Here is a 19,383-nt window from a genome sequence, read left to right on the forward strand (position 1 = left end):
CTTGCACAGCTCTAAAACCCTTTTACATAATTATAAACTTTCGTATCTTCAAACCAGTTTTTCATATCTCATTTTTCATTTATCTACAACATTGACATTAATCCATGAAAACAATCAAAATAATGTTCAAATCCTCTGTCTTTATGAACTAGTCTGTTGGTTGATTGAGTAACTTGTCATCAAGAAAGCAGTTGTTATTGTTGTCTGCCACTGTTACACTACTACTGGTTCTGAGCCCCTGTTTTCAAACTTTCTCTTACACATTTCATAATACTATGGGCTTTCCTGGCCATTTTGATTTTGGTATCTAGCAGTTGCTTTGTAACCTTGGTATTATTTAACTGAAAAGATGCAATCTTTGGCTTTTTTTTAATGGTTTGCTATTTTATTTTAATGATATTTAAGGTGATTTCTATATTATATCTATATTTATCCTCAGCACAGTAAGAAAAATATCTTTAAGTGAAGGAAAAAAAACCCCCTGTCAGCTTCCATTTGAAAGTATATTTTAAAAAACATCCGTCTATGATGCTCTTTTTCTAGGTAAATTGTTCAGTCAATTTCAACCTCTAAATGAATTTCCCTAAGTGTTTCATTTTTTTCTTTTCCTCTTTAGATCAGGAGCAGTCCAGTTGTCAGCTCAGTGAATCTGTCCTACCCAAGTCCATCCGTAAGGAATCTGCTTTCCATCTTCTGCTCAAACAGACACGAGGTCTGTAATCTCTTGTTTTTACTTTGAATTTTTACAAGGTGTGATCTTTTATAGTCTTTAAAATCTAGACTCTCTGTTTGAGGAGTGGAACTCTTCCAGGTGATATGCTGAATGGATCTTTCTCCTGTGGAAACTAGAATTAGCCCCATGTCAATGAAGTTTATACATGTTACTTAAAAAAAAAATAATAATTGCATACGTCTTCAGTAATGGTTCTTCTCAGTTGTGTAATGCTGATTTTAGGCAAAGAGTTATTTTTTCCTCACCTTTGCATTAATTTGCTTGGACTTTGAAATATGTTTTCATTTATAAATAGCGTCTTAGCACTAAAGCACAAATGTTAGTTGCGATGATGTTGTGTAAAGGAAATTAGAGCATGGGAAACTGACCTCAGGTGAGATGCTACAAATGTAATATACAAAGGGTGAATGAGCCCATGCAGTGATGCAGTCTTAATCTATTCTAAGGAAATGCTTTGAAGCAAGATATTAAGTTCAAATAAATAGTTATATATTGGGATTGTCAAGATGAGCAACAACATTATAAGAGAGTTCGTGAACTGCTTGGTAGAAAAGCATCAATTTTTAAAATTCTTAATTAAATTTAAACTGAAGAGTTTCTTAAAAGTTTTTTTTTAATGGAAGTGTGTTTTTTTAACAAGTGCAAATTTATACACTTGAAAAGCAGCCTTTGTAATTTATTTAAACTGTTATCAGTTTACTTATTTTATTAATTAACCCTGCAACTAGTATAGTTTCCTAAAGCCTTGAAGTACTAGAAAGGAAAAGCATGGAATTGCTAAGAAATTCCTTAGTAAAATCAAATGTTTGCTAGTTTGAAGGATCAGTGAAGGAGAAAAGGAAGGGATAAGAATTTCCAAGAATAAATGAGTTAAGCAATGGATAACTACTGTTATTTTTACTGAATTCACAGAAAACAAAGTAGGAAATAGACTTCACAGTTTTTCAGCTCTAGATAAGCTTATCTCTTTCTTCAGACTTGACAGTACTCTCAACTGTTTTTTGTAAGATAATTGTTCTATTGCAAATTATTATTTTCTGCATTTTCCTATATTGTTCCTGATAGTTTCAAATGTGACAATAAAGTTTAGAAACTATAAAACTGAACCTCTCAAAAAGAATTAAATCATTCAGTTTTAATTGTAGGATTAAATTTTAAATAATACTGTTGGTTACAGCTGATTTGATGTAGGATAGGAAAGTAATTAATTGAATTTACTGTTGTAATTTTACCAAAATTTACTTATGACCTGCATATAATAGCAATCTATTCAATTTATCTACTATTATAGTAGAAGCTTGGATTAATAAAGAATTTACTGAAAGTTTAGAGGATTTTAATCATTACAAACTATTGATAGTGAGATTTTCATCTTCTGCAGAAGTGTAGAAGATGGATAAATTTCTGTATTTACACAATAATTTTTTTCTTAAGTTGTTTCAGTAGACGACTTATCAGTTACATTTTCTAATTTCAAAGCATACAGATAAATTATTCAAATCCTAAAGTATATACTGAATAAAATAATTGTGCTTTTCTAATATCTCATGCAATTGTATGTGTGAGAGTCTGTTTCTATCCATTATAGTGCTATCCATTAATATAGATATCATATAAAGTCATACCATTTCCTGTGAAGAAATAATATCTAACTCAAATTAAAGATCTTGGCTGAAAAAATGAAATAGGGGGATACTTGTTTTAAATTTAATTCAAAAATGTGCCATATTGGAGTTTTCCTGGAGATACACTCAGCTACCCCCTTCTGCTGTAAAGACTGTTTTGCAGAACTTGCTGTTCCTAGATTTCCTTTTCTCTGCTTGGGGGTTACTATGGCTCAACAATATTTCTGGGTGATATAGCAAGAAGTGTTTAGAACAAAAAGGAATTGTAACAATTCATCTGGACATGATATCATTTTTTATATGTGTATTTTATACAGGTATACATACAGAAGCTGCAACTGTTGTTACAAGGTTATTTGAATTTTTTCACAGAGGCTGTGAGGAACTGCCCAAAGCAATCTAATCCATAAAGTACATAGTAAAACTGACAGAGCAATTGCTCGGCAGAAATATTAGAGCAGCAAAGCAATCTTTATAAATTGTGCTTTCCACTACTTACTCTTTTATATCTTAAATATTTTCCTGATGTAAATCTTCTGGTCTGAGAATTCTGCAGCCTGATCTCTTTTCTTGGGAGGTAATAATACTGGTGAATGCATGCGTGTTTTGCACCTGTTCTCTTCACAATTCAGGGGCAATGAAATCACGTTAAGAATCATTTTCATGGAAAGATTCCATAATTCTTTCTCGCCACACTGAACAGTGTATGAGGTGTGGATACACATGAAGAAAGGATACTCTGAAAGCATGCCAGAATGAAATTTTCCTCTTACCACACTTGCTGAAATATGATTTTATATGAGCATTTTATGAGCAACATTTACATTCCTGGATAAAAAATGTGCTTGCTGCTTATTAATTACTCATTTTTTCCTCACTGACTCTCTTGTGGCCAATGCAAAAATTGAAGGGAGAGATATTGTGAGAAAATAGGAGGGAGGCTAAGAATCTTGGAATCATTTTTTATCACACTTTTACAAAGAACACAAAAATACTAGGCATGCTGTGAAATTGTTACTTTTGCTAGGCTGCCTTTTTTCTTCCTGCCTGAGCTTCACAGCCAGTGGCAACGTAAGTCTTCTGGACTGCTTGTTGCTGTTTCTCAGCAACCCATGCTCTTTTACTACACCTGCTCCTAATACTGAAGCTGTGATCCCATTTTATATCCAACCTGCAGTCTTAGCACTTTATGACTTAGCATATTTAGTTGATGTTACGGGAGCTCTATAAGCTTGTCTGCTATGAATGTTTTGGCATAGCATCAATCAGGAAGAGTAAAGGGGGCAGTTGGCAGAACGTAGTTTCCTTAGATATCTCTCTCCACATTTCAGCAGAAATTTTAAAGGATATATTTAGAAATGTCTTTATTTTAGAGCCGTCATTTAACCTGTTCCTTATACATCTCTCTTCCCTTTTTACTGAGGTCTCTGTGATTTTCTATTTAATTTTCCCTCCAAACTTTGTATTAATGTATAGCATAAGTGCTTGGAAGAATTAATAAATACATAAGAAGGTGAGATGAAATATATTTGATAAATGTATATATTATGAAGGCAATACATTCTAAAAACTGCCTGCAGTGATAAACCACTTTAATGGCAATCAGATTTGAGATACTAAAATTCTGTGTATGGACTTAGAAAGCTTGCTACTGTTACAGCTTCATGTTTTATTAGACAGTATTTGAGAAAGCATTTTAGTGTACTTTTGTGCTATGTATGTCCACTATGATTATCAATAATTCAGCTTTTAGACTATTTTCACTTAAGAAATGGCATAAATTTTGTTCTGATCCTCAGATCATTTTTGCTAAAATGTCAGATATTTTGAGACTTAATCCTTTAATTCCTTATTTGTTTGCATCTATTTTGTTCTTAAAGTAATTCTACATGCACAGTTTGTTTATTTCTTGTGATTGCTTTCAAAGACTGAAAGACAACAAAACTAACATACTTCGTTTTTCTGGTTTTCTTAGTTCCTTGGAAGACCCCCTCTCTTTCTTATTTATGATGCTTTCATTATCACAAAATAACTAGAAGAGCTAGAAGAAAGAGTTGTGAGAAATAATTCTTCATTCTCACAGACTGTTTTGGAATGATGTTGGAAAATGCTGAGCTTTCTTTTCTCTTCCATGTTTTAATTTCATCCTGTAACCAGGGTTTGGTCACCTGCAATGACTAGAACAAATTTTATGTTTTATAACTTACATCAGAGATTCTATCATTTAGCAGTCAATATTCTTATAACAAATCCTGTTGGAAAGGGGCATTCAAGCATTTAAAAGACTTAGCAACCACACACATGCCTAACATCGTAATATCCTGTTTTTATTTTCAGAAGCTGTTACAAATAGTGAATTTAAGTGGAGAGCAAGGAAAACACACCTGAATTGTTGAGGCTACTCAGTGATCAGAGGCTCAGTTAGACAATGTTTACATTACCCAGTAGCGTGACCCAGTAAGAGTGGATGTGTTAACTAAAACTGATGCTTAGGGCCTAATATCCTACTATGTATGTTACAGAGGTTTTCTCTAGGCCATTCTCCAGTCTGATCTCATGGACTGCATGATTCTGAGTGGATGAAACACATATTTTGGTCTACTTTCATCCAAAAAGAATCCAGTTTGCACATGCTGAGACCTCATTGTGTTGCCAACCAAAGTGCAAGAAGTGAGGATAATTGGGAGATTCACTTCAGAAAACACGTTCCGATCCAGAGTTATTTTCACAGAAGCCCTGTTTTGGATTTTGGACTGCATCTTTTCATTCTCCTTTTGGGGGTTTTAGATTCAACATTCCTTCTGTTTGGCACACACTTTCTCAGGGAATCTGAGGGAATTAAAATTCCATTGAAGTGTTGGAGGATTTGGGTACCAGATTTCCTCTGACTTCTTCTGTCTAGCTCTTCTCCTTTTTTAATCTATTTTTGTCTTCTTTTTAATGGACTTTTACTACTTTTCTTTAGTCTTCATTTTCTTTCTTTAATGTTATTTCTCTCCCTAATATTTCACCTTTTGAAAATGATCAAGTTTTACTTTCCTCAGTAAGTGTTGAACAGGTGTACTGTAGTACATGTAGTTGATAAAATGTGGTACATGAATTATTTGTGCTATGCAAGATTAATTCAGGAATTATACAGCCTAGTATCAAGCCAAAAGTTGCCACTATCAGTGACAGCGGTCTCTAATGCCTGTAGAGCAGGTGCTAGCATCTGGAAAAATGAAATTCATGATTCTTGATGTAGATTTTATTGATTATCCCGATCACCTTCTAGTTAGCATAAATAACTTTTAGTCTGGAGTTATTTGAAAGAAAGGTTTTTGACCTAGAACTAATGGAACAGACCTTTTTGTAGTGGAGTGGCAATAGTGAATAATACTGAATTTAAATGCCTAATTTAGACAAACAGTTTGCAAATTATTTAAACTCTTTTCATGCCTTAGTAGAGCGCTTGGAATTGCAGTTTGAATCCAGGCTGCTCTGGAACATGGGGATGAGGTTGCTGGTTTGAATTTTCTCTTCCCCTGCTAGCCCCTTTGCTGATCGAGTACCTCTACAGCATGCTGTGTCACAACTAGGTTAACTGTTTCAGCATTGAGCACCATATATGCAAAAGGCTTTGCAGTTGGGTGTTAGACCTCTGTCTGACACTTAAGATCTAGGACTATAAGGCCAGTTGGGTGGTTTCTTAATAAGTGGAGAAAGAATAAGGTCAGAAAGGGATGATTGAATGGGGGAGACAGTCTCCTGAAGTCAACCATCAGTTGCTCCCACTGGTACTGTTCCTCAAGCTGTGAATGCATTTAACTCATGGGACTGCAACTTGTCTTGTTTTTTGTACTTGAGCTGCAACTGCCTGAGACAGAGCTGCATTTAGACATCCTCCCTGTAGGTAGCATTTCCTGTCTCACAGTGAAAGTTGTTGCAGGCTGACTTGGAATCTGTGCACATTGCACAGGCAATGCTATCTCTGCTGTTTGTTTTTGTCCTGGAGGGACAATGAGAGCTAGAGCATCCCACTGGTCCTGTCGATTAGTGTAGGAGAAAAAATGATGAACCTGTCATTTCTTCATGCTCTCAATAGCATCCTCTGATAACATTACTATCCTGAGAACACCTGGGTGTCTGCAGTTTGTGTATCCACCTTAATCTTGGTTTGCAAGCACAGAAGCAGTAACCAAATTGACTGAACCTGCTGAGTTCCTTAGGGGCCTTGGTAATGAGATGTAACCTTTCTTTTGGGAAAGGGTCACAGTTTGATAGATCAGGCCATGCTTGGGGTGTGCCCAGTTTTTATCCAGCTTTGTCTTATGTATTCATAAGACAAAGCTGACCCTGTAATTCTTTTAGGAATCTTCTCTCTTCTGATAATTAGGAAACTCTGTACCTTCTCCTGAGATGCTGTTGGCAGAGGTCCAGGATTAACCCCTGACTCAGTTCACTGGGCAAAGTCCAGTTCTGCGATGTTGCTATGAAATTAGGACATTGGCTGACTGCTTGCAGACCACATCTTGATGGAGAGTAACTGGTTTAAGATACCTAGTAGAAAAATTTGTGGGCCACATGCCCTCAGCACCCATCTGTGAGAGGAAGGTTTGCTGTCAGCTTATATCTCTCCATAAATTGGTGGATTGTCTGTGGTTGAGGGAGGTCCCATAGAGTGGTTGGTCTGCCCAAGGCAAGAGAAACCCAGGAGCTTCATGAGAATATTGTGGTACTGTCTTCACTGGAAATGTCCTGTGGATGAGGGAGCTAGCTGTCCTCCAACCTGTGGGTTATAAGATTCCTTCCTTGATGGATCACTTTTTTTGATGTGGAGAAGGGCCTCTTTCACTCCGCACAAAGATATTCTGCAAGCAGGATGTATACAATTTAAGAGTAAACAGCTATGGTTTATTGGCTAATTATTGGCTAATACATGTAGCAGATAACTAGGACTAACATGTTGCTAAACTAGGCATCAATATGCTTACCATCCCAGTGAGATGCATGATGTATCTTTGATGTCTTGGTTGTTATCAGTCATTTAGGGATGGGTCAGCCTCTGCTGCTTCTTGGAATGGGCTGATCCATGATGTTGCTGAGTTGCCACCTTTTGTTTCTTTGCTTTCTTTTCTTTGAATTTGTATGTTTTCATTTCAGTACTGTCTTATTGAATTCTTGACCTATTACTACCATCTCAGCATTTCTGTGTGTGTTTTTATTTTTCTTATCTTGTGTATGACTGTTGCCTTGTTTGAACCTTCAGCTAGCATTTTTCCTGGTTCTGACATCTCTGAAGGTCCATCGTGGCACTCACAAGCTTGTATAGAAGCATATTTACTTTATGAAATTCCCAACAGAAGAGGAAGACATGTGCCTCCATTCTGCTCCATGTATGTCGCAGTTGTCTGGTTGCTGAATCACCCTGGCCTACCTTTCTCAGACAGATGAAAACATTATAAAAGCGTGGTGTTCTCATGTTACTGCTGACCGAGAAGCAAGTTTCAAGGACAGTCTCAAGACTGGGACATGTTTTATTGAAAAGAGGGTGTCAGTGTGGAGACATGACATGACAACATGCGTGATGCAGCCTAAACTACACTTATGTCCTGAGAGATATGCTAACAAAATCAATGCATTGTAGGTGATGGTACTCTTGAGTGCAGCTTGTCTCTACTGCCGACATGGAAACCTTGGAGAGCTATCTAAAGCCACCACACATTCAAGGCTTTCCTCACCTGAGAAAATTGGTAATCAACACCAGGGCTGTTTCTGTGTCATGCTTTAAGGCACTGCTGCAAATTGACTGTATGGATGAATAGTTGGGGAATCTGTGCTCAGAAATATTCTTACAGGAAAGTGTGGATACAGGCAGTGGAATTTAGATTTACACATTTTTCAGCCATGAAACAGGTATGCTTGGTATATTTAGTACAAAAAATGTGAAATCTTTCTAATATAAGGAACCATAAAACTGAAACATTTTTCTTAGTACTTTCCTGGAAAAGTAGGCGTATTTTATACATTTTATCAATATTTATAGGGCCTATTTTATGAACTCTTTCTACCTTTGAGTTTTACTTTATGTACAAATTATATGATATAGACATACCTATATTTGTTTTTGGAAATCAGGCGACTGACTGAAATAATTTGAAGTGAATAAAGTGAAATGCGATGTTGTAAAAATAAACAGAAAATAGTGGTTAGTGTTCTTTTAAAAAGAATGCTTTAATTCAAAAAGTAGAACAGTACATTCTCTTGACTATATTAGGAAATGATTTATCTACTTCAGCACGTTCTCCTGATATTGGAAAAGGAGAGAGAAGAAAAAGGATATTCAGGTTACAAATAAAAGACAGGAAGACATCAGAAAGCCATCTTTTGCCTAGTGTCATGCAAATCCACATCAGACTTCCCATGTGGATTTATCATGGAAAACAGATTTTCAAGATATAATTGCCTCACAAATTTAAGCTAGGCCATGCAGTAGGTTTCATCAGAATCTCATGATTTGTTACTGAACATCCAGAGTATAGCACTTCAGAGCATTTAAACTATGCAAATAAGCCTCAAGGGAGGCTGTTATTTCACATTATCTGAGCCTACTTCTCTTTTTAAAAAAACTGCTATGTTTTAGAACTCGATAAGAAATTATCTCCCTCAATTTCAATAGAACTAGAAACTGAAAAGACGATTAATTCCTTCTTAGAATAGCATATTGCTGCTAATCTATTTGATAACAGCTATGGATGGACAAGATTGTCTTAGAGTGTGTCCTTGAATAAGAAAGAATTGCTCTCTTCTCCCCTTCTCCCAGATTTTGCTTCTAGACTTGACCTGTTTATATACTAAACCCAATGAAAACTCCACAGACACAGGTTTGTTTCATCCTGTAAATTAATCAGTAAATCATCTAACTACCGCTAGATTAGCTATAAAAATTTATCTGCACTTGTGTTTGCAGCTGCACATGCACAGTATGAAAATTACCAGCAATATCAAACAAGTTGTTCCTTGAGCAGCTGAACTAAAAAAGCTTGATTTTTCTACACACTTCTGTCTTATACCCATTTCACCCATCCTCCGCTCTTGGAATAACCATGGCACATCTCTGTTTCCTATGAGTTTGTCTGTGCAAGACAACACATCCCTGCTCCACCCCAAACATACACTGTAGTTTCCACCCATCTCTAACCAAACCATTGATTTCCTGCTTGAGAGCTACAACTGCAGAGTCTGTGGCATAGCTTTTGCTTCACTGGTGTTTGGAAGTTAAATTTTCTTGTCTATGCAGCCACTGAGTTTTGCTAAGGACTGAGGGAGTTTAGAGACCTATGTCTAACTTTGCTGAAAGTAGACGGACCCCCCCCCCCCCCCCCCCCCCACTGGTACTCATATTGATAGAGGAATGGGTGTAAAGATGGAACAATTACATAGATCTTTTTTCCTTAGGAAGAGGCTGAAAACAGTTTTGATTTGAGGGGTTGAAGGGAAAAAGAGCTGGTCGGTTTGAACTTTAATGTCTTAAAAAGAACCCCTATATTCTGCCCCAGAGAGAAGAGAGAATTTAAATGTATATTTTATTAAGTAATTATCAGGGGACAGATTTTATTTTAAGGCATAAATGCTAGAAGGTCTTATTGAAACTGAGCTTTCAACCTTGAAGTTTAATGCTTTTTTTTAAAATGTCCTCAATAACTACAGTTATTTTTTTCCACACTGAGTTTTTCCAGACCTTTTTTGTTAAATGTTTTTATTTTTTATTTTTGTCAAAGAAAATAGAGCCTTTTACACTGAGATGAAAAATGGGGTCTCAAATACAGGACAAAAGCTGAGTGAAGGTCAAATTCCATATATAGTATGCATATGGTAACTAAATAACAATTTTTACTGACAAGTTTTAAAGTCAGTGAAACCTTAAGCCTTAAGATTTCTCTTAATCAACATTTGATTTAACTGCCTTGCTGGAGCATTGTGTACCTTGGCTTCATTTTTAAAATTTCATTTTCCAAGTATTAAGCTTTTAATTTATCTGTTTCACTACGAGATTCTGATCCCTGCTCCTGCTTCTCTCTTCTCCTGACTGTTACCAAATGTTCTTAGAAGTCCAGGCTCCGGTGTCAGTGTGGGGGATCACTAGGCACCGGTACCTAGCAGGCAGCAATAAGACTTTTCTGTGAATCCCAGGTACTATGTGTGACTGATATATTCAAGGAGTGTATGGCAGGGGTGGGCCTGGAGTCTCTTTTGGACTGCAGTGTAATGTAGCAGAGATAGTTAAAGTTAAACAGGTGTATCTTTTTTTTAATCTTGTGTTTGTGTGAAAACCAGTAACAGAAGTCAAACTAATATAAACAAATCATTCTGTGACTATCTTGCCAAACTCTTAACTTTGCTTTTACATCTTTTCCAGAGCTCTATGGATTCTTTTGTCTACCTGCTCCATCCTTAATTCTATTTGACAACCCTTCAATAAATATATATCTCTGTTGCTTTCTGAGAGTGCTTTTATATTGCAGTCTCAGTTGCAATTCCATGCCATCTCCACCTGAATTGCACTCAGCAAAGAATAGAAAAGAAAGGGGCTTTTTTTAAATTTAGTAAGTCCTCAGGACTAGTTGTATGAATTGATTAGGAAAGCAGTTGGAGTGTGATGGCCATGGAGACATCTATTTTCTGCTTCTTGGTGGAGTCAGTTGACCGGTCTTTAGTTTAGCATTATATATATTGGGTAGATCCAAAATTGTTATCTGAGAGGGTCCATGATATAATGAAAGATTTATTATGCTAAAACACAATGTGATCATCAGACTATTAGAAATACCCAAATCCAATGGATTTTGTCACCATAGGGAGTTCTCTTTCCGCTTCTGCTGGAGCTGAATTTGTCCCAGGGGCTTCTCCATCCATCCAGCAGCCAGGCCGAGCGCTTACTTCCATTAGGTGCACAGACACGCAAACTGGCAGGCGTGCATATGCACACACACACACACACACACACACAGAGCCAACCACAAGATCAACACAGAGAGCAGTGCCCTTACCAGCACCACTGAAAAAACAAGCAGCAGTCATGTAAACATGAACAGCATGGACAGCTTGATGCTGTTCCTCCTGTTTGGCTGATCAAGATTAAAATGTGCTGGAGGTATCTACACATACTTTCACTCTTGATGCACAAACACACTCACTGATTCTTTGAATATTAGCATGGACTTTTAAGTACATCTGATATTCATGCCCAGATCCTAGACACTTCATCCAGTTACTGGCTCAGACCGTGGGTCTTCTGGGTGCTGGTCTGCTCCTACTCTCTGGCTAAGGCAGCTGGAAGTTCACTAGCAGAACGTGCATACACCTTCATTCACTCGCTTCATAAGCACACACATGTTCACTGGTCTCTTGAATACCAACACAGATTTAAGTCTGTCCTGTATCCATGCTCAGACTGTAGTCTCTCTACTCAGGTACTGGCCCTGATCTTCAGTCTTTCCAGATGCTGGTCTCCTCCTATGAGCCATACAGTCTGACTTGATATTAACTAGCAGTTGACACCCACCCACCCACACAAAACACTGATTTCTCCAGTAACTTTTCTTAGACTCATTCTCTTTCGTAGCTGGCACCCAGACCTTACCCTACTTGCTGGCTATTCTGATTTGATCTTCGCTAGTGGTTCACACATACAGAGGCTCAGAATAGGAGCGCACTTACACTGAAGATAGTTATAAATAGGATTTAATAATCAAGCATGAGGCTCAGTCAGACAAGTTTACTGACTAGCACCTGCTTACACATGACTGGCATCTTTGCTCATCATTTACCTCTGTTTTCCCATGCTTGTTCCACTCTGATCCAGTGTGATCCCCCTCTTTTCCCTCCTCTGTTCCCTCCCCTAAACATCCCATAATAAGTTTCATACAACCCCAAAAGTATCTCTGCTCCATCCCAAAATTCTCTTTCTGCCTTTGGCCAGATGGACATTGCTGACAAAGAGATGTTTGCTAAATTGTGTGTATGTACCATAGCTTTTCAAATGAGAAGTCTTAATGTCTTAATGTGGGCAAATGCATTAGCCTCATTCACAGAAACAGTTTACAAATTTTTGCTGCAGTTCAAGAAACACAGTTTGAGACTGACATCAGCATGATAATGTTAGCTTAAGTGTGTAGCTTGGCAAAATTGGAATTTGTTGGAGGCAGATTTTTACAGTGGGAAAGATATATTTGTAAATATGAAAGATATCAGTTTTATTTCAGCCACACTTAAATAATATGTTTAGTTCTGTAGTAGGGTATGTGATTAATTGAAAAAACAGCTGCTGGCAGTCACATTCAGGAGGCAGGCATGATTCCTGATTCATGATAGGGAACAGTGTGTTTGGTTTGTTCAGTTCTGATTGGTGGATGAAATTCTTGATTCAGTAAAATTTTTGAGTATATTTAATTTCAAGCATGTAAGACAATGCCTAAGTAGCAAAGAGCTTTAATTTAAGCATGGGTTTCAATTGCAGTGAAATTGCAGGAAATGTATATGTTAGGCATGTATTCTAACTGCTGTGGTGTGAATTGAGGTGGGACTATTTGCGTGTTTAATAATACTTTAGTGTGCCAGTGTCTCTATGTTTACCTCAAAGTTATGTATTTCTCCTTACTTACAAGATGATAGTATTAAAACTAACCTGATCAATAAATCTATAGCTTCAGTTTTTGGTGAATGGAGTCATTTAAATTGTTCACTGTAGGAGAGGAATAATTTAATTAAAATGAACATCATATTCTTAGTACTCTGCTGCTTTAATTCTCTTCCGTTGATATTTTGTCATACTATTACTAAGATTAACAAAGTATTCAAAATATATTTTTTATGGGGGAGGTAATAAATTATTTGCATTCTCATTAAAATTTGATATCTTTCTTTTACAAGAGGGAATTAGATTCCCCAATTTACTTTTCTGTCACAAAGCTTGGATGATTAGGCAAGCACTATTTTGATTTGATAAAGCCACCGGGATTGTACCTGCCAGGGTATTTGCAAAAAGACTGCTTGTCACTGGTACCTCTCTCTTCTCCATGTAAGTCTCAGTAAAATTTCTTTTCTCTTTCTCTTCTACCTTTTATGATGCGTACATGATCATATTTGCATCTTTCACGATATTTATGATGAAATCTTTAATTTTTACATGAAGATCAGTATGATACCTTCATTCACTAACATCAGTAATGATTATATTGAATCTTACAAGAATATTTAAGTTTTAGCAATATTTATTTCTTTGAAGATTTGCAACATTGCTACCAGTCTGAGAAAAAATGGGGGGAAAAAAAAAAGAATGAGGGCGCTACTGCCACATTTGCAGTGCTTCAGATAGGAAGACATGCTTTAGGTGTAACTAAATCTTTGCCTCTATACTACTGTAATGTTTATCCTGCTTCTAAATCATAGTACATAAGCCAGCAGAGAAGATTTTGACAGTAAGTATAGGATATCGTTTGGATGTTCTTCAGGAAATATGGAACACAGATTTATGTTACAATTAGATGAGAAGCATTTGAATCATGATCTTTGGTAATAAAACAGTTGTATCTCACAACCATTGAATCATGCAACAGAAAATTGTTCATTGGACATCAGAGTTTGCTAACAACATATGTGAGATACTTTACTACATTCATAGTCACTTTATATAGTATCGTCTTCTGCTGAGCAAGGAGAAATTGTATTTCTTTGCACAGTAGTAATATCTATGGAGACGACAACACATTTAAGGCCTCATGGCAGCAAAGCTGGAAGTATGTTTGACTTCCTGGGACCTTCTCAAAGACTAGTTTCTTTTTAAAAGATTAAATTTAGTCTGCAATGGTCTATGTCCAAGTATCTAATGCTTCTAATATTACTGTTAATGTGCTATTTTAGGTAAAACCTGTGTTTTAAAAAGAATTATAACCTTTAAAAAATTAAGTAGCTAATGAAAGTAAACTGAAACTTAAGTAGTTTCCACTCTCATGTGTTGTTGAGGGTCCTGATAAGGTGTATAGGTGTACTAAAGCTTTACAGTGACTCTTTCAAAGTAAAATGTAGAGGTTTGAAATGTAAGCAAATCCTCTTTTTTCATAATTCATTGATGAAGCATTTAGAAAGCAATTTTCATACAGTGGGTCTAAATGGAGGCTCAGAATGCAAACTGTTCCATGCAATTGTTAATGAGTCCTTGAAACTTTATTGATGTTACTCAGTTTCTTCTATCTGCAAATAGGTACTATTACCTTCCCCATTAAGGTGTTATTGAGATTCATGTTCAGAGGTCTAACAAATTCAAAGTTTCAGTAACACATGAGGGCTTCTTATAATAGATGAACTGTGCTTATTAAATGCAAATCATGTTTTGAGATTGCATTGTTTGTGTGCTTGTGTTATAAGAATCTTAATGCTAAATATACTTGTTTTGTAAACTGAACTGAAAATTGTAGTACTGCAATAACTTTTGATGTTGAATTCTCTAACCTTTATCTGATTGCTTTACAAGCCCTGAAAATTCTTTATATATTAAATCTTCTTCTCCTGCATCATAGATTTTAAGATAAAACAGAGGGTAATAGCCTATAAAAATTGATCTCTGTTAATTACAGGTAGCACTGCCTTTTTCACAATGAATATCAATGATGTAAACTAATCCCACAGCTTTGCCACCATTTGTGTTACCTCTGCTACATGCAAGCAGCAGAAGCCACCACCTGAAACATGTGCAGTCCTATTAGGGACTGTTATAGATCCTTTTTTTCTAGCTGTTGTATAAAATTTTCTCTTTTCTACTAAATAGGAAAATAAGAAGTTGATTGTTGATGAGAAATGTTATTCAGATCTTTAACTTTTCTGCACACATTAACTTTTCTGCTTGAACAAACATGCAGTTCATTTTTTTCACTCACAATAGCACAAAACCATAGTATATGATATAATAGTGCAATGCCAGTAGCTATTGAGGAAATTTTGGTTGATCCTTATCTTTCCAGCTTGCTTTACGTCTCTTCAACTATTAAATGACCACTGTATCCTGTTGGTCTTTTCTTCCTATTGATTTGCCCCTTTTCCAAGTCAAGAATGTATTTTTGCGTTATTTTGTTTCTTGGATCCAGGGATTTATCTAATTCTCCCAACTCTGAATTAAGTAATTTGATACCTGTTGGTACCTCTGCCTGTTGTTGATTAGAGAGATAGAGGCCTTTCAAACTTCTTGGAGTCTATTTACTCATAAATCAATTCCCTTCTGATATGTTAGCCTGTGTTGTCTTGTTCAAATGTTGCAATGCTCATTAGCAATATTTTATTTGTATTTGCCTGCTACAGAGGCCTTTAAGTAGGCTAATCAAGAGATTTAACACAAAAATAATATAACAAATCATAACTATGCAAGGTAATATTTTGAACTGAACATTCTTAATTTACTTATATAACCTTGATATATTTCTTCAGTGTTTTCATAAGCAGTTGCATATTAAACTTTCTCTGCAACAAGATTTCTTGTCATTTTTTTCCTCAACAGAAATACTTCACAGTAGTCTGGGACTATTTTACCTCTGCAATATTTTACAACGGAATTCTTCATTACTTGCAGAGTTGGCATCATACTAATAGATGCAGGTTTTCAGTACGTACTATTTTAATATTGAATTTCTTACTACAATTTCATTCTGTTGAATTTTGAAAAGCCTATTAAAAATCTCATTTTGAAAAGGTTCTTTTTAGCCTGTTTTTGTGACTTTGTGAAGTTAGTGGAGCACAGAAGAGGAAAGGATTAAATGAGACACAGGCAAGATCCCCAATTATATGATTTATCTGTACTAATTCTGGGAATCTGAATCATTTTTTGCCTCACTGCGTACTATCAATAGAATTTGAAAGACTAAGTTGAAAGATTTTTCTGTTTATTCTTATTCACTTTAATCATTGTTAAAAGCAAGAGTATTGTTTCAACATGTTAAATTCAATTATTTTTGCCATACTTAAATCTGAATTTGCTCATCTAAAACCTGAACACATGTTAAAAGAACCTTGACCATCCCTTTAGATTTCATACTTTCTTTACAAAGGTTCTTCCTTTGAGGTATATTAGGCCCTCTGTCACCTTGTGCTAGGGAAAGTTTGCCAGGAATAATATGTATTAATAAAATAATGTGATATAAGTAAGGCTTTCAACACTATCTCCCATAACATCCTCATAGGCAAGCTCAGGAAGTGCGAGATAGATGAGTGGACAGTGAGGCAGACTGACAAGTGGCTGAATGGCAGAGCTCAGAGGGTTGTGATCAGTGGCACAGAGTCTATTTGGAAGCCTGTAGCTAGTGGTATACCCCCAGAGGTCAATACTGGGTCCAGTCTTCTTCAGTTTCTTCATCAATGACTTGGAGGAAGGGACAAAGTCCACTCTCAGCAAGTTTGCAGGTGATACAAAACTGGGAGGAGTGGCTGATACACCAGAGGGCTGTGCTGCCATTCAGAGGGACCTTGACAGGCTGGAGAGATGGGCAGAGAGGAACCTCATGAAGTTCAACAAAGGGAAGTGCAGGGTCCTGCACCTAGGGAGGAATAACCCCATGCACCAGTACAGGCTGGGGGCTGACCTGCTGGAAAGCAGCTCTGTGGAGAAGGACCTGAGGGTCCTGGCAGGAAAAAGTTGACCATGAACCAGCAATGTGCGTTTGTGGCCAAGAAGGCTAGTGGCATCATGGGCTGCATTAGGAAGAGCACTGCCAGCAGGCTGAGGGAGGTGATCCTCCCCCTCTAGTCAGCCTTCGTGAGGCCACATCTGGAGTACTGTGTCCTGGGCTCCCCAGTACAAGAGAGACATGGAGCTACTGGAGCGAATCCAGTGGAGGGCTACTAAGATGATGAAGGGACTGGAGCTTCTCTCTTATGAGGAAAGGCTCAGAGAGCTGGGGCTGTTCAGTCAGGAGAAGAGAAGACTGAGGGGGGATCTTACCAATGTGTGTAAGTATCTGAAGGGAGGGTGCAGAGAGGATGGGGCCAGACTCTTTTCAGTGCTGCCCAGTGACAGGACACGAGGCAACAGGCACAAACTGAAACACAGGAAGTTCCATCTGAACATGAGGAAAAACTTCTTTACTGTGTAACACAGTAACACTGGGTAACACAGCACTGGAACAGATTGCCCAGAGAGGCTGTGGAGTCTCCTTCCTTGGAGATACTCAAAAGCTGTCTGGAGAGAGTCCTGGGCAGTGTGCTCTAGGTGACCCTGCTTGAGCAGGGGGGTTGGTCTAGAAGATCTCCAGAGGTCCCTTTCAACCTCGACCCTTCTGTGTGAAATTAATCCTCTGTGTGATATGTCTGGAAACTGGAAAACCCAAAAATATCGTGGTGGAGACTGAGTGTCATTTTGTAGAAGAAACAGCTATCCAAACAGGAAGGAGCATTGGGATGGGAAGTTGCCTAAGTGTCAGGCTGAGGGAAAAATCCTGCTTTTAGCAAATGATTTCCTAATTTAACACACACACAACAATTATTTCAAAATCAGTTAATTGTGTGCACTGATTAAGTGCATATTCTGCACTTAAAGGTTTAAAAGATGACTGCCCTTACTTAAATATGTGTTGATGCTCAGAAATGGGACAGTAATTTGGTTTGCTGGTACAACCTCTTGTCAAAAGAAACTAAAATAACACCTGAAGTTCTTTAATGCAGTATTATTTCCTAAGGATAAAAATGGTGACTATATACTTATACATGTACAAAGTAATTGCTGCAGCAGAGTTTGCTGGAATATGTAAAACAAATAGTGATTTTTTTTTTTAATAGCCGTTTGATTTTTCCTGGAAGCCTTTTCTAGATGAATTATACTCTTTCTCTCTCTCTCTGTCTCTCTCTCTCTCTCTCTAAAATAATGTTGTATATCATTTTATCATTTGATTAACCAATATTGAGACAGACGACATCTTGCTAGAACAATTTCCAGCACTCACAAGCTGCAGTTTGTAATTTAAATTAGAGTGTTTCTATTGCTTTAGCTCTTTCTGAGCTTTTTGTGAAGTAAGCAGTCAGACTTGCCATAAAAAATCCCTGTTCTCTCTAATCAGGATATTATCTAGAAAAAAATAACTATGTAATTTTAAAAATATTGAATATTTGCAATCTAAAATTATTCTGATTTCCTAACCTACTATTGAAGCAGAATATACAAGTGTTGCCAATCAAAAAAAGAAACTGCATTTCAAAGGTAAACCCCACATGCTGATTCTTAACCAAGCAGATAATTTAACTTAATTTTAACTAATTATCAGCTATGAATTCTAAAAGCATATCCTTACGGCTACTGTAAGATGATATTGTTGGCCATAGAAAAGATGTCACTTTTGAAAAAATTCACTTTTCCGTTGTAACTATATCATAACTCTCTAAAGTTTACTTTTAAATAACTGGAGTTCTCAAGAATATGCTGTGCAACTTCTGCTTGCTAATCCATTTCCCACTAACAAGTATGATTTTTTTTCTATCTTTTTTAGAAAAATACACTTCCTGCTAGAAAATAAGATACCTGAAACTTTACAAATCTTAGAATAAAAGTGGTCGTACTCTCAGAGAACTTGTGAAGGACCTTTAGGTATTACCAGATTATGATCTTGTCATTTCACTGGTTCAGCTTCCAGCTTCTGCTCTGTTCTGCCATCACTCTTGTGAAATAAGAAGTTATATTTGCTATTCGATTGTGGGATTCAGCTGAAGAATTACTATCAGCTGTTTGAAACTGTGACATGTTAAAAAATCAAGTGAATTATTTTTCCTGTATTAAGATGGAGGAATGGTAATTTACTTAGGAATTAATATATTCCACTAAAAACATACTTTTGGATAAAAGATTTTAAAAAAACATACATCTAAGAGCTTCAGGTACATATGCTCCCTGTCAGTGAGTGTACCCAAAAGGTAAGAAGACTACGATTTTGGAAAATTGCATAGACATTGAAGCTAGGATTTGGTTAAGTCTAGATTAAACATTTGTTGATTGCCTTTGTATACATGCAGATG

At 36.7% G+C, this 19,383-nt stretch overlaps 1 protein-coding gene across 1 annotated transcript in view; it reads left to right on the forward strand.

Annotated features, from left to right (window-relative positions):
- The window catches only part of CFAP47 (cilia and flagella associated protein 47), a 386,437-nt gene that overhangs the window by 303,634 nt on the left and 63,420 nt on the right, over nt 1-19,383 (forward strand). The window contains exon 58 of the mRNA XM_064505814.1: nt 617-712. Coding sequence (XP_064361884.1) covers nt 617-712 — 96 coding nt within the window. The remainder of the gene's footprint in view (nt 1-616; nt 713-19,383) is intronic.

The sequence above is a fragment of the Dromaius novaehollandiae genome, chromosome 1, assembly GCF_036370855.1.
Source record: "Dromaius novaehollandiae isolate bDroNov1 chromosome 1, bDroNov1.hap1, whole genome shotgun sequence".
Taxonomy (NCBI): domain Eukaryota; kingdom Metazoa; phylum Chordata; class Aves; order Casuariiformes; family Dromaiidae; genus Dromaius; species Dromaius novaehollandiae.